General features: G+C 51.6%; 1 protein-coding gene across 2 annotated transcripts in view; it reads right to left on the reverse strand.

Annotated features, from left to right (window-relative positions):
- Positions 1 to 14,722, reverse strand: part of LOC144149666 (MAM and LDL-receptor class A domain-containing protein 1-like) — a 308,201-nt gene that overhangs the window by 221,046 nt on the left and 72,433 nt on the right. For both annotated transcript variants that reach the window (XM_077681331.1, XM_077681329.1), the window contains exons 14-17: positions 11,244 to 11,389; positions 2,818 to 2,937; positions 780 to 900; positions 230 to 364 (exon numbers count right to left, since the gene is read on the reverse strand). In XM_077681331.1, the coding sequence (XP_077537457.1) occupies positions 230 to 364; positions 780 to 900; positions 2,818 to 2,937; positions 11,244 to 11,389 (522 nt within the window). The remainder of the gene's footprint in view (positions 1 to 229; positions 365 to 779; positions 901 to 2,817; positions 2,938 to 11,243; positions 11,390 to 14,722) is intronic.

Raw genomic sequence — 14,722 nt, forward strand, 5'->3', positions numbered from 1 at the left:
TTTTGAGCAGCTTTTAATGTGTTTTTTTTTTATTTTGCAGGGGCAATTCACAATACGACCTCTGGTTTTGCCCCCCCAAAAAGTAGCGCCAAATTAACCCACGGCATGCACATAATCACACCTCACTGCAATTTCAGTGCAACGCAGATCCCGTTACGGGTCATGCAAGCCGGAAATTCCACTGCAAGCTTCAGTGCCAGGGAATAGAGGCATCTGAAATGTTCTTTACCCCGATCAGTTGCCGCAGACGATGTGGGCGCTAGAGGGTACTCGGGAGGCGTAGATTCTGAGTTTTTCAATACATCTTGGTTCCACTCGCGGCACCGCGATGGGGGACTCCAGGAACAGTCCAGAAGAACATAGGCTGGACAATGTGAAAGAATGCACAAGAGACCTAAGAAAACAATTTTCTTAAGCAACCGATACGAACGAGCAAGATGGCAGCATAGCGAAGGTTAAATTTCCTCGAGACAGTTTAGTTCTTCCGTTAAAGTTGCTTCCTTGAATTCTGTTATTTCAAGCAGCACAACTCGTCCAACGTAACCAGGGTATCACCTACTGTTAGCGTTGCGAGTGCAGCTAGAACGTACTGCACTGCCTTAAATTTCTCGTAGCCTCCTTTGTGCGTACACACGTCACAAGCGTCACGGGGATTCTATTTAATGTGCTTCAGGGCACACGTTACTGTTTCACTCTTAAAAATGGAAATTACAAAAGCATGCCTAATACTCCCATGCACAACACAGTACAAGACAATAAAATGTGAATGATGAATTCACCTTGGTGGCCGTAAGCAGCATCGCTAGGAAGAGTTTGACAGTTTTTGTTGATATCGATGCTTATGTCATCCACAGCAATGTAGTCTTCCTTTGAGTTCCTCACTCGACCTTCAAATATCACCTGCGCATCCCGCGAAAGTAGAGCCCTGATTATAGGGTAAATAAGCGGGGCGGACGACGGTAAATACAAACAAAAATTGTAGGATCGATTTATTGAGGGGTTTAACGCGCCGACGCTTCACAGGCGATGAGGTGCGCCGTAGTGGAGGTCTCAGGTTTAATTTTGACCACCTGGGAATCCTTGAGGTGCGCCGAAATCACGAACATACGGGCGTTTTTGCTGTTCGCCTCCATCAGAAATTCGGCCGCCGCGGTCGGGTATTGAGCCCGTGTCCTTGTGCTGAGAAGCACAATGCCATAGCCACTGAGCCACTGCAGCGGGTAATTGTAGGATCTCTAGAGTGCGAATTGTCAGATAGTGCGTAAGCATTCTCTCTAAGGGTTCACCAGCACCCATACACCTCTACGCATATCTGCATTAGAGGCCCTATGCCCTACGGCCATGGGTCTTCTATAAAAGGGTCTTTCAGCAGATACACCATATGACCCAATGAGTACGTACGGAGCGCGTCGGGGCGCCAGTTACGGGCGGATATATTTCGGTGGCCTAAGAATGCTTACCCATCAAAGAAAACGTATTGAGTTTCCGGTGGTGGGATTCTACGCGTTGTTCCCGTTGTGCTATGTGTAGTGGGATTCTCAAATCCCGGTCACGCTATTGAGACCGCCGGGTGAATTATAGGTCGTTGTAGCCATGACGCACCAACGACATTTAGCTTTGGGAGATTTTAAAAATTTTCCGCTCGCCTATATCCTTATCAACTTTATTGCGCATCGCAAGCTGAGAATGAAAAATGTGTTTAAACTATTCGTGCTAGCGGCCCTGGGAACACCAAAAATGTTTTGATAATGCTTGCTTAAGCCTTTTTGAATGTGTTAACTAATAATCTTTTTAAGAGACGCAAATGTTTTCCTTGTGTTCTTATTCTTGAGACATGTTTGAATACACTCTGGAAGTGATCGACCGCGCACTACAGTAGTCCCGGCGGACTGATGTTCCCTATCCGCGCAACTTTCATGGCTGCGCTGCAAAACAACATACCAGAATACCTTATCATAGCTCGATCAAAAGAGAAAAATAAGCCAATGAACGAGGCCGATATAAGCTAACATACAGGTATCTGCGCTGACATTGTGTAATACTTGGATGACTCTGCATTGCGCCATGTCGCAGCGCAGAACACGTCCCTGTGCTAAATCATTAGTCGTACTTCGTTATTCGTCTAGCTAGGTTACGCCCTTTGACACAAAGATTGGTGGTCGTGTGCATTGTGACATAGTAGACCTAGGAGAATTTCTAGGCGGTGTATAACTACGATCAAAATTTATTTATTTATTTATTTATTTATTTATTTATTTATTTATTTATTTATTTATTTATTTATTTATTAAACTGGTTGTCTTGTCTTGCCTGCTTGTTCATTACACTATTTACATTATCAGTGGCCTCCACTTTAAAGCAAGCCCACGGGTCAGCTTTGCCACCGCGCATTTGTAATACCGATCACTGAGTTCTATGGGGTAAATTAGCCCAAAAATGAGGTCACACATACCATTTAACTCAGAATACGTACATGCGACCTGACATCACGCAGCGCACAACGTAACGCTTCTACTGCGTAATGCCACAGCGCAGACTGCCTTTCAAAAATCGGCTCTAATCTTATCTCGGGCTCTCCTTTGAGGCGTGTGGCCTTCCTCATTGCCGTGACTAGTCACTCGCTCAGCGGAGTTGTAGCGAAGGAGACACTCGACGATTTTAAGAGTCCACTACGTCCCCTCTATTGTTCCTTTTTTTCGTTTGAACTTGTACCAGGCATGCTGAAACTTTTGATTCCAGTGCAGAAAGCGAGGTTGTAACAAAGAGAGGAAAAGTCAGCTCTTTGACAAGTGAAGGAAGGAGATCCCCGGTACGTACCCTGGCGGTGCGGGGTATTTTGACCTGCCCCCTACGCCATGCGCTAGTGTTGCTGGGGACAGCGTACCACACAGCATTTTGGATCCAGCTTCCACTGCTTGACCGCTCATAGATGACCACCTATCGAGAAGAACAACATTTTCGAAACCTCCACTGAGCAAAACATGTACAAAGATCACCAAGCACTATATATTGAGACGAATGATCCCCAATATACGACACTTGCATGTTACTCTCTCCATAGAACCTACGGTACATTAAATTATGTCACATAGTCACATAGTAGCTGTTATAAGTCACATAGTAGCTGCTATAAATGGCACCACGTAACACAAAAATGTGGTTGTTCCCTCTTCCATAGGAACCGGTAAAACACGAAAGTGAAATGTGCATTCACAGGACCAGCTGAATGTTTATTGTGCATCGATATGAACTTGCCCGTCGCTATTTGTATTTCGTCGGTATTTCACCGTTAGACGCATCAACGTTAGACACTGGATTGCACGCGCCGGAGCATTGCGTAAATCCGACTGAAACCACAGGCGCTCGCAAACCGTCCTAGCGAACGAAAAGAAACGGAAATAAGATTTAGCGCAGCGAAAGACACGGACGGTGAAAAGGACGGGACGGGTTGTCAGCGAATCGTTCGGTGAACACACGGTCCGCTGCAGCGAAAGGAGCAAAGGAGCAGCGGAGGCCACGCAGCACCATCTGCAAGGCTATAAGGCGCGTTTGTCGTTCCTTTCACACGTTCGTTCGTAGCGCAGTCGGCAGCGCGTGGTGCTACGCCAACGTGCGTTCGTGCTTCGCATCGGCTCCGTCAATGAAGATCATTATCTGCGGACAAGTCGGCCTCAGCTTTCCAAAAACGTTACAGGCAGTTCCAGCTTGACGTCCGGAACACGGCAATACCAAATTTTGGTGAGTCCGGTCGATTTTTACGGACTTTTTACAATTTAAGTGCCCGTCAACGTGGCGAGCCAGCTAGGCCTAACCGGCCCGCTAGGCTTAGCGTCGACATCGGCCACGCCGGACCGCGGCGGCGGCTCGGCCTCGGGTGGAATGTCGTCGACAGACCTTCCCGACATGGACACTACGCCGGCTCAAGACCCGCAGCCCGTTTTGGACCGCAGCTCGGGCCGGATGGCAATTTCCGTCCCCGGAACCTCGTTCGACGAGACTTCAGAGAGCGTCGCCGGCTGGGTGGTGGCTACCCAGCGCGGCAAGAAGCGTACGACCATCGCCGGCACTCCGCAGCAAGCGCCGACGACCAAGCCCGGTAAGAAGGCAACCCAGCCAACTCGGGCACAAGTGATTAAGAAAGTTAACGCACAGTTTGCTCGGGCAGCGCGCATGCCGAGCGTGCCACGTGGCGAATGCACCGTTGTGGTTAGACCTCGCGGGGGTCTGATCGTGGGCAAAACGATGATGCCGGTAATGGCACAGGCGATCGCAAATGCGGCGGGAATCGGTCCCGAGGTGATGCACGAGGACACAATTTGCCCTAACGTGGCCCAGAATATTATCGTGATCAGCACCCCGAGCGGGGATCGGGTGAGTCGCTACGCGGCCATCCGCAGTCTCCGAATCGGAGATCAGGACTACGAAGTGTTCGCGTACGCCGCGGCACCCGAAAATACTGTGAAAGGAGTGATCGGCGGCATTCCGCTGAGCGAATCGCCGGAGATGATCCGGACGAAAATCGTCAACATATACAACGGCACGGCGCTCGAAGCGCACCGAATTGGGAATTCATTCTCGGTGATCGTACTGTTCAAGGGGGACAAAGTCCCGCCTTACGTGAAGTATTGCGGTGCAATGATCAAGTGCAGGATTTACCGCCAGCACAAAGAGGTCTGTAAAACGTGCGGTCAGTTGGGGCACCGGAAAGACGTATGCCCGAGACCGTACGTGGCGGTATGCTTTGCGTGCGGCAAGGCGAACCCGGGTGCAGAGCACGAGCAGGAGTGCAAACCCCGATGCAAACTGTGCGGAGGCCCGCATCCCACGGGCACGGGAAACTGCCCCAACAAATTCAAGACCCCCTACCAAGTCAGGAAGAAGGAGCACGAGCGCAAGATGGCGGCGAGGAAGCCGGCGGCGAACGAGGGTAAAGTCAGGTTCTCCAGGAAAGACGAACTCCCGGAACTACCGACGCGAAAACAATTCCCCGAAGAGAAGGAAAGGGGACGTTCCGCGAGTCGCGGCCGCTCCTCTTCGAGGGAAGAGCGTTCCGCCAGTCGCGGGCGCTCGGGAAGCCGGAAGGGGCGGCGCGAAGGCGCGCGCAGCTCATCACGTGACAACAAAGTGGCCTGGTCCGAGGTTGCCAAGGGGCGGAAACGCTCGGCGACGCCGGCCAGGAAAGCGAGCAAGACGCCCGCGGAAACGAGAATGGAGCTGCTGGAGAGCACGATAAGGCAGCTGCAAGCAACGATCGAACAACAGCAGAAGCTGATCGCAAGACTGAGCACGCAGCAGAGGCCGGAGGAATGGCGACTTGGATCGACGCCAAGACCGGCCACGCTGACGCCAGCGGCGGTGGCTGCGACGAGCGCGACCCAAGGAGAGGAGGACGCGAGCCGCCAGAAGAAGGCGAGGAAAATCTCCGAGGTGGAACCCGAGAATGGAGAAGAGGAGACCATGAACGAAGGAGGCGAGGAGGAAACGGCATCGGTGGTGTCGGTTACCGCACCGGCCTCGCAAGGTGAACTGAACTGCGGTGCGAGATTCCGCAAGATCGAGAAGCGACTAAACAAGCAAGATCAGAGAATAGAGGAGCTGTCCAACCGGGTCGATAGGCTGGGCGCCACAACCAAGGCCCGCATCGGCAGGCTGGAGCAGGAGCTGAAAGAGGAATTTGCGAGATTCGAAGAGCGCATGGAAACGCGATTCGAGGAAATGAAGGATTTCATTGTCCAGTTCCTGAGAGAGGAACTAAGGGCTTTCAGCCAAGGCAACCGCAGATCAACGAGATCTATGGTCAACGATCATGGACAAGAATAACACCAAGTTGAAGATCTGGCACTGGAACGCCAACGGTTTCCTGTGTCGGAAAGCGGTACTGCAACAACACATCCGTTCAATGGCAACGCCACCGGACATTATCATGATTCAGGAAACGCATATGGAACAAACTCCGAAGTTGCAGGGCTACAACGTGCAAGCCGTGCCACCCAGCGCCCGGAGCAGCACCAAGGGAGCGGCTCAGGGGGTGTGCACCTTCGTTCGCAGGGGCATAACCCTCGTCGAGCTGGACAAGTTCCTGGACTGCGACACGGCGCTGGAGCTGTGTGCGACCGAAGTGGTGATCGGCAGGAGGAAACAAGAATCCATCTTCCTGGTGAACGCTTACAGTAACCCACAACACCAAAACCAGAGGTTCCGAAGCCTCTTTCAAAAGACGCGTAAGAAGATCGGAAGCAAGCTGGCGCTGGTCGCGGGCGACTTCAATTCGGCACACAAGGAGCTGGGCTACCCCCGCACGACAGCCAAGGGACGGAACCTGCTCGAAGAGGCAGAGGCGGCGGAATTCGAGCTGATCTCGGACCCGCAGCAGCCGTCGCGAATCGGCACCTCTACGGCCAGGGACACCACGCCGGACCTCGCCTTCGTCTATCTCCCGGAGGCGAGGGACGTCCGCTGGAGAAACACGGGGTTGAACCTGGGAAGCGACCACCAGATCATAGAAGTGGAGATCCCCCTGCGGGTCAACGCGGGTGAAGAACCGAAGCGAAAGCACAAGATCACCGACTGGGAGGCTTTCCGGCGGCAGGAAACTCCGGCGGTCATCGATGACATAGGAAAGTGGACCGAAGGGCTAGCGAGCGCGGTCGAGCGTGTGAGCACCGAGATCGAGATCGACGAGTCGATACCCAACATGGACTCCCGACTCGCGCATCTGATGGAGGCGAGGCAATCTCTGCAGCGCAGGTGGAAACAGAGAAGGCACAGCAGGGCGCTACGAATGAAAATCGCGCAGCTGGGCAGGGAAATCGAGCGCCACAGCCGGAAGCTTTGCGAGCAGCAGTGGCACGCCGTGTGTAACGAAGCGGACGGCCAGCTGCACGCGGGCAAGACGTGGAAACTGCTTCGGCGCCTGCGGGACGAAACGGCGAGCAAGTCTTACCAGCAGCACAGAGTCGCGCAGATCCTGCACGTGGCCATCAAGAATCACGGGGAGGATGAGGTAAAGAAACGCCTCAACGACCAATACCTACCCGAAGGCGAGCAAGCACGGCACCCCGAGTACGGCGGACCCGACAACCCCGCGCTCGACGCCGACATAGAAGAGTGGGAAGTACGCCGAGCGGTACAGGAGCTGAACTGCAGGTCGGCCGCCGGCCCCGACGGGATCGGCAACAAAGCCCTGAGAAACTTGAGTGACGGAGCCATCACGGCCCTGACCGGCTACTATAACGAGTGCTGGCGGAGAGGCGAGCTACCCAAACAATGGAAGCACGCCAAAACGATACTTATACCCAAGCCCAACAAAGCTCCGGGACTCGAGAACCTACGCCCGATCTCCCTAACGTCGTGCGTGGGGAAAGTACTGGAGCACGTGTTGAACAACAGATGGCAACCGCACATGGAGAGAAGCGGCGCGTACCCACCGTCCATGCTGGGCTTCCGGGCCCGGCTGAGCACGCAAGACGCGATGCTGCTCCTCCAACACGATCTGCTCGAGACCCCCCACAAGACCGATGCGAGGGCGGTCCTGGGCTTGGATCTAAAGAGTGCCTTCGACAATGTGAAGCACTCGGCGATACTGCAACAGATCGAGAAACTCGGGCTGGGAAAGCGCTCGTACGATTACATCAGAGCCTTTCTGTCGGGCCGGACGGCTAACCTGCAGATCGGGCACCTGACCCTAGACGAACGCAAGCTGGGCAGCGTCGGAACCCCGCAAGGAGCGGTAATCTCCCGTTCCTGTTCAACGCAGTGATGATCCCCGTGGCGGAGAGACTGTCGCAAATGCAGCAGATCCGTCACACGATATATGCGGACGACATCACGATATGGACGACGGGGGGAACCGTCGGGCACATGGAGGACTCGTTACAAGAGGCAATCGCCACGGTCGAAGACTGCCTCCGGGGCACGGGACTGCGCTGCTCGCCACAAAAGTCCGAGCTCCTGATCCTGCCACCGACCGGATACTGGAGAAAATCCGTCGGAGGGGAGGCCGAGAAAATCGTGCTTCGAACAACAGACGGTACAGAAGTCCCGCACGTTAAGGGCCTCAGAGTCTTGGGTATGCACCTAGACTCTGGGGGCGACAATCACACGGCCCTGGAACGGCTCCTGACGAAGATTGGGGTGGCCACCCGTCTCGTCAAACAGGTATCCACGAAGCACAGCGGCATGCGGGAGGCAAACCTCCTACGCCTCCTGCAGTCGTTTGTGCTGAGCCACGTCGCGTACGTAGGAGCCTTCCACGCGTGGCGGAGACACGAAAGAGACAAGATCAATGCGGCGATCAGGAGCTCCTACAAGGCGGCGCTGGGACTGCTGCAATGTACCAGTAACGCGGCCCTGGCAAAGTTGGGCATACATAACTCCCTGGAGGAAATCGGGGAGGCCCAACGGGCGGCGCAGATTGCCCGCCTCGGAACGACCGCGACGGGAAGAATGATACTGCAGAGCGTCGGGGCGAGTCCAACGACGACCGGGGAAGATCGCGAGGACCTGCCCGCAGAGCTAGCAAGATCACTGAGGGTGCCGCCGCTCCCGCGGAACGTGCATCCGGAACGAAACGAAGAGAGAAGACTCGCGAGGGCGAGAGCCCTGGCGGAGGCGCACAAGGAAGACCAGCGGGCGGCCTACGTCGACGCGGCGGCGTACGGCGGTAAGCCGGGACGCTACGCAATCGTGGCGGTCAGGGCGTCCGACGGGGAGATGGTGGCAGCCGGCAGCGTCCGGGCGGCCACGAGCGAACAGGCAGAAGAGGCAGCCATAGCGCTGGCGCTAAGAAACTGCCCAGAGATGACTACAATACTCAGCGACTCCCGAGCCGCCGTGGCAGGCTACAGCCGCGGTCGCGTCGGAAGACCGGCTGCGAGAATCCTCCCGAGAGGAAAGGAGACCGTAACAACGCTGAGGTGGTTCCCGGCTCACGTCGGAGCCCTCCCCGGCGGTACGCCCAACCGCAACGAGGGCGCGGACGCCGTCGCGCGAGAAATCGTGCACCGCGCGACGCCCCCCCGTGCCCAAGCCCTGCGGACGGAAGACAACATGGAGCCCCTAGCCGGCTACAGTGAGATACTGGCGTGGTACAAGGAGGGACGCCGCGAGCTTCCCGGCCCTCATCGGGGGCTGGGGAGGCACGAGGGCGTGCTCTTCAGACAGCTACAAGTCGGGACAGTGTTGACGCCGGCACTGGCCCGGCACATGTGCTCGGACATTCCCGGCGACGGTGTGTGCTGTGTGTGCGGGGTGGAACTGGCCACCCTGGCCCACATACTTTGGAACTGTGACGAACCTGTGCGGGGTGTGCGGGGCCCCGGCCCGCTACCACCGGACATCGAGAAGTGCATCCGCTCGACGGATGAGGGCGACCAACTATACGCGATCCAGCGGCTCGAGGAAGCCCTGGGCCGGCAGAAGCGAACGGGAGACCCTCCTGCTGGGGGAGCGCTCCCTAGTAGCCGAAGCCAAGGCCTGGGTACCCCTTGAGGCCCAGGGTAGGCGGGGGCGGTGAAGCCCTGCGTGGTGAATCCCGCCCCCCTCGCAGGATTTATTAATAAAGGTCATTTTCTCTCTCTCTCTCGGCAGCGCGTTTCGTACCTCCCGTCACTGCCAGAGAGCCGTGGGATCGAAACCGGGCGCCGCCGCGTCAATTGCACTTTTTTCTGGCGACGTCACCAAAATCTGTGTAGCCGGGAATAAAACACTTTCGTGTTAAACCAGAGCCAAGCTCGTTACATCTGTCAGGCCTCTGTCAGCAGGCCTCAAACAAAAAGGCACAATAAGCTACAACCCTGCGTCAGCCCTCTGTCAGGAGCCCTCAAACAAAATGGCATAATAAGCTACAACCCTGCGGCAAGCAGTCTGTCAGGAGCCCTCAAACAAAATGGCATAAAAAGCTACAACCCTGCGGCAAGCAGTCTGTGTGGGATGCCACCAACCTCCGGATTACGGCTTTTCAGAGCCACCCAATATAATCAATAACTGATATTGCCTGGTGTTTTTTTTTTATTTTGTTTCTTTTGGTAATTTATATTTTTCGCCTATTTAATAAGAGCCAGAGCGGGAGAATTGAGTTTAAGCGGGCTGGTTGGCACATCTTGTGGGAATAATAAAATGGTGCAAAAACGGGACTCGGAAAGAGGACAAGGCATTAGAATATCAACCCACCCCTTGATAAGGGCAGCATTATTACTGGGCGAGGCTACACGATGATTCCAGAGAAGTGCACAAATTTCTCGAGAAAAAAATTCTGACTTCTGCATGCGCGTGCCTAATATGCGTATGTATTCAAAAATGAATTGCATTTTTATCGCAACTGTCAGTGGGCAGTGTTTATCTATTTATCCATGTACAGTCGGGAGCAAAAGGTCTGGATTCCACGTCCGGCACTATTCGGTCTTTCTGCGGACGAAGCGCGTGTCGGCTTGGACGAGGAAACGAATAGGTATGCAGTTAAGATGTACAGGTATGCTGATGTATAGTTATGGGGGGCCAAACTTATGCAGTGGCGATGCGCTGTCATTCGAATGCTGCTGGCGTGGAATTCAGGCTTTTGCTTCCGACATTACCTGCATTCTCCGGTGGGCCGTTGTTGTTAAGGTATTATTCAAGCATTACCTGTGTATTTTGTCTGTTGTTTTCCTCGTGTTACACACCTACCGGAAGCAATAGTTTGTTTTGTCAATCAGCGCTGAGTGTATCGCCCTGCTCAGTGCGCTCTTTGCACTACCGTAAAGTTCCGAGGGACCGCCCTGCCCCGAGACACCGCCAACCCCCTTTTAGGGTGAAATATTCAAGTTACTAAAAGATCCCAACGATCGCTCACCCCCTAAAATCGCGCTAGCTTCGACGCCTTCGAAAACCCGGGGAGCTCCCTCCGCGAAAACGTCCCGCGCGCGCCAACACCACCGGTGTCTCGATTTTAAACAAAAGGGATACAACCTTTCCGGCTTTTTTACTTGATATAACCGCAGTTCCGGTTGGCGGCGCAGGCACCTTTTTGTTGTTTGTCGCGTCTGACCCGAAAGTTCACACATCCCGTATTTTTCACTTGATATCTCTGTAGTTTTGGGTTGATGTCCTTTCGGAACTTTACGGTAGTATATCGTAGGCACAACCAAAACCGCGTTTGTTAATGCTCCTACTGGCTACTTTTGAAAATATTCCAATGTTTACTCTTGATGAAGCATGGCTAGCGGCCCATAAGGTCAGATCTAAGACAAATTAGAGGTTGCACACACCTTTAGGTTCGTGCCGCCTTGACCCCGTAGCATGTGCCAAAAATCCATGCACTGAATTCCGGGTGCTCCCAAGTCGACGACTTCACTCCGTATCTGAGCAGTACCAGTGGAGTGAGGTCGGCCGCCGCTTACGAACAGATAGGAGCCTGCATTTGACGATAGCGTAAATAAGAGAAAAAAGATCCAGGCATGAAAAATATGCGAGTAAAGCATGAAGAGTGCGGAGAAACACAATGTGAACGGAAACGCAGGCAAAAGGACATTCATTGGTATGCCCACGAAATGGTGCAAGAGATCTGGTACCAGCGGAAGCGCCTGCGGTACATGTTTACAGGACACTAAAAAGGGCTGGGGAAGTTCGCTTGTGCCCTGGCCAGCTTCAGAAGCTCAGTTTCTTACTTTACACCTGCGTCTTCATCATTTATTCAGTCAACAGAAAAAAGTAATGTGAGGCGTCATGGTATTATGCAGCAACCTAGAGTTTTAATATTGCTTTATATCGCCGCTGTAATATAGCATTCCCTGATACGAAACTTACTATTCATAGGACCTTTGGTTTCTCATTTGTTTTTGTAATTTTGGGAGCCGCGGTAGTGGTAGGAATCAGACTCCATTTTTAAATTTGAAAACCGCGGAGAAATTGAGCTTTAAAGGAGAGTCAAGTGCAGTCTAAAAAATCATGCAGCCCTCCGTCGAACGACGACGACGGTTGAACGCGAATATTTCTGTGATGGATTCTTGGGTTGTTCAAGCCCACACTGCCAGTACGTGCTAATCTGGAGGTACGCACCACTTTTCTAGAATACACCCGGCAACTCCCGGGTGTGCCCTTTGTAGGCCTAACGTTTGGATTTGGGGTGTACTGTGCGAATCGGTACCTGCATGCTTGGCGTTCACTGAACAATTTTTTTAGTGAGTTCCGGTTGGAGGTGTTAAACCCCAAGATGTAACGCTAGGCCTAAGGTCCTAGACCTCAAAATTGGAAGTTAGGCCTAACGTCTTGTGGTTAACAGCCTTACGGCATGCAGAGCAACGCCATTCTTCTTGTGATGGATTCTTTGGTTGCCTTCTGAGTTTTCCAAACCACTTCGACCATGTCGAAATGGAGCAATCGGATAGACGCCGGCCTGTTAACGCGGGGGACCCAGGGACCGAGGGACGCGAGGGTACCTCACTGTGACCTTGGGACAGCCACTCAGTGTGAGATGACGACTAAGTGGCGTGTCAGCATCTCGTCGAGTTCTAAACGCTCATCCCGAGCAGCCAAACCTCCGCTGAGTTTCCTGCGAAGTACAGGACTTACTAGTGCTTGTCAATAACTCTGAACAAATACGCTCACCATCATCATCATCACCACCACCACCATCATCAGATCCATCATATTTCTTTTTTCATCCACCTGATTTCACATTGTAGGCGCCTTTGCCAGGCTTGTCCTGTTAGTCTCATTACATACCGTTCTCCCTTTTGAAATCCCACCTCGTGGGCATAAATATTTTTGTTACTAGTATTAGAATTTCTTATTAATGAACCCTGTGGGGGAGGGTGATTCGGGAAAGAAGCATGCTCGTGTCTCACACTGCGTGGACACCTCAACAAGCCCGGAGGTATAAGAAAATATATTATGAAGGGCGAAGAAAAGAAAGATGTAGAAAAAAGCAAAGAGCGGTATTTAAGTGAGTCTAAGACCGGGATTAGCAAAATGAAGGTTAATGGTGTAATAATAACGGACGCTCGTACTACTGCTGAACATTTTAATGCATACTTCCAGAGCGTTTTTTCTCAAACCGATGATTGTGAACTTGAGCATTCATTCGTCGACTCAGACAATGACCTCTTAGTGACGCAAGGAGGCGTATTGCACATGCTATTAAAACTTGATCCCGAAAAATCTGCGGGGCCTGGCGGCATTCGTAATGCTTTTTTTTAACCACTACGCTGAGTACTTGTCGGGATTCCTAACTGATCCTTTTAAACTTTCACTTGCTACGGGGGAAATACCGGCTGATTGGGTTATAGCACGTGTTCAACCAATTCATAAAAAAGGTGACCCTTTATCGTTTGAGAATTACCGCCCCATTTCTATTAAAAGCAGTTGTTGCAGACTTCTTGAGCATGTTACTGTTAATTACGTCTATGAACTTCTCAGTGAACACAATGTGCTATCAAAGCATCAGCATGACTTCAGAAGTGGGTTATCTACTATTACCCAGTTAGTTACAAATGTCCATGAATTTTCACGTGTGCTTGATGTTTCTGGGCAAACTGATGTACTGTTTTTAGATCTTTGTAAAGCCCTTGATAAACTGCCACACGGGACGTTGTTATACAAATTACAGTGTTTAGGATTACCTACAAAAACTGTTCAGGGGATTCAGGCTTATCTTCAAAGTAGACGTCAGTATGTAGTGATTAATAATTTTTCATCGACTGTTCTTCGTGTGTCTTCTGGAGTCCCACAGGGAAGTGTGTTAGGGCCACTTTTGTTTTTAATTTATGTTAATGATTTAGCTTCTGTCATTCCTGAAAATGTGTATGTGCATTTGTTCTCGGATGATTGTGTCTTTTGTAAACAAATGTCCTCACCGTGTGATCATGTTGCTTTACAAGAAGCACTTATCGCTATCAACAACTGGTGTCAGAACGAGGGCATGCAGTTAAACACTAAAAAGCGTTTCACGAGGAAACTAAGTCCTAGTCAATTCCACTATGCTCTAAGAGGCACTAACATAAATAATGTAGACAAATATAAGTACTTGGGGGTCACTCTCACAAGCAAGCTAACTTGTTCAACCCACATATTTGACATTACTACTTCCGCATTACGTAAACTGTGCTTTCTAAAAAGAAAACTAGCATCTGCACCCTCGCGCACTAAAGTTCTAGCCTATAATGCCTGTGTTCGTTCAAAGCTTGAGTATGCTTCCATTATTTGGGATCCGCATACCAAGAAAGATATTATGAATCTGGAACGTATTAACAGAAAAGCAGTTAGGTTTATTTTTGGCAAATATCGCAGGCTTGACTCCCCGACCACCCTAATGCAATTCAACGACATTTCTACTTTAGAATCTCGGAGAAAGTTCATTCGTCTTTCCTTTCTTTACAATTGTTTGTGTGGTAATGTAACAATTGATCTCCCTGACAGTGTTAAACCGCTATCAGCATGACGTACACGTCATGTTCACGAACATGCTCTAATCCCAATTTTTTCCTGATCAAATGCTTCTAAATATAGTTTTTTCCCTAGAACTCTGGAGGACTGGAATCGTTTGCCATGTGTCATCTTCCATTCTAATAGGTCTCCTGGTGACCTGGAGAGTCACCTTCTTTCTTAACTTTTGTTTCTGTGGTATTGTTGTCTGTTGTTTTTTACAATTATGTTTTGATGTATCTACTCCTACTTGGGCCAGCACAATGGCCTGCAGTATTTTAGAAAAAAAAAATAATATAAAACAAAGTGATTCGCTTTTGTAAGT

This window comes from Haemaphysalis longicornis, unplaced genomic scaffold (assembly GCF_048455015.1).
Source record: "Haemaphysalis longicornis isolate Haplotype H1 unplaced genomic scaffold, Haemaphysalis longicornis Haplotype H1 scaffold_1, whole genome shotgun sequence".
Taxonomy (NCBI): Eukaryota; Metazoa; Arthropoda; class Arachnida; order Ixodida; family Ixodidae; genus Haemaphysalis; species Haemaphysalis longicornis.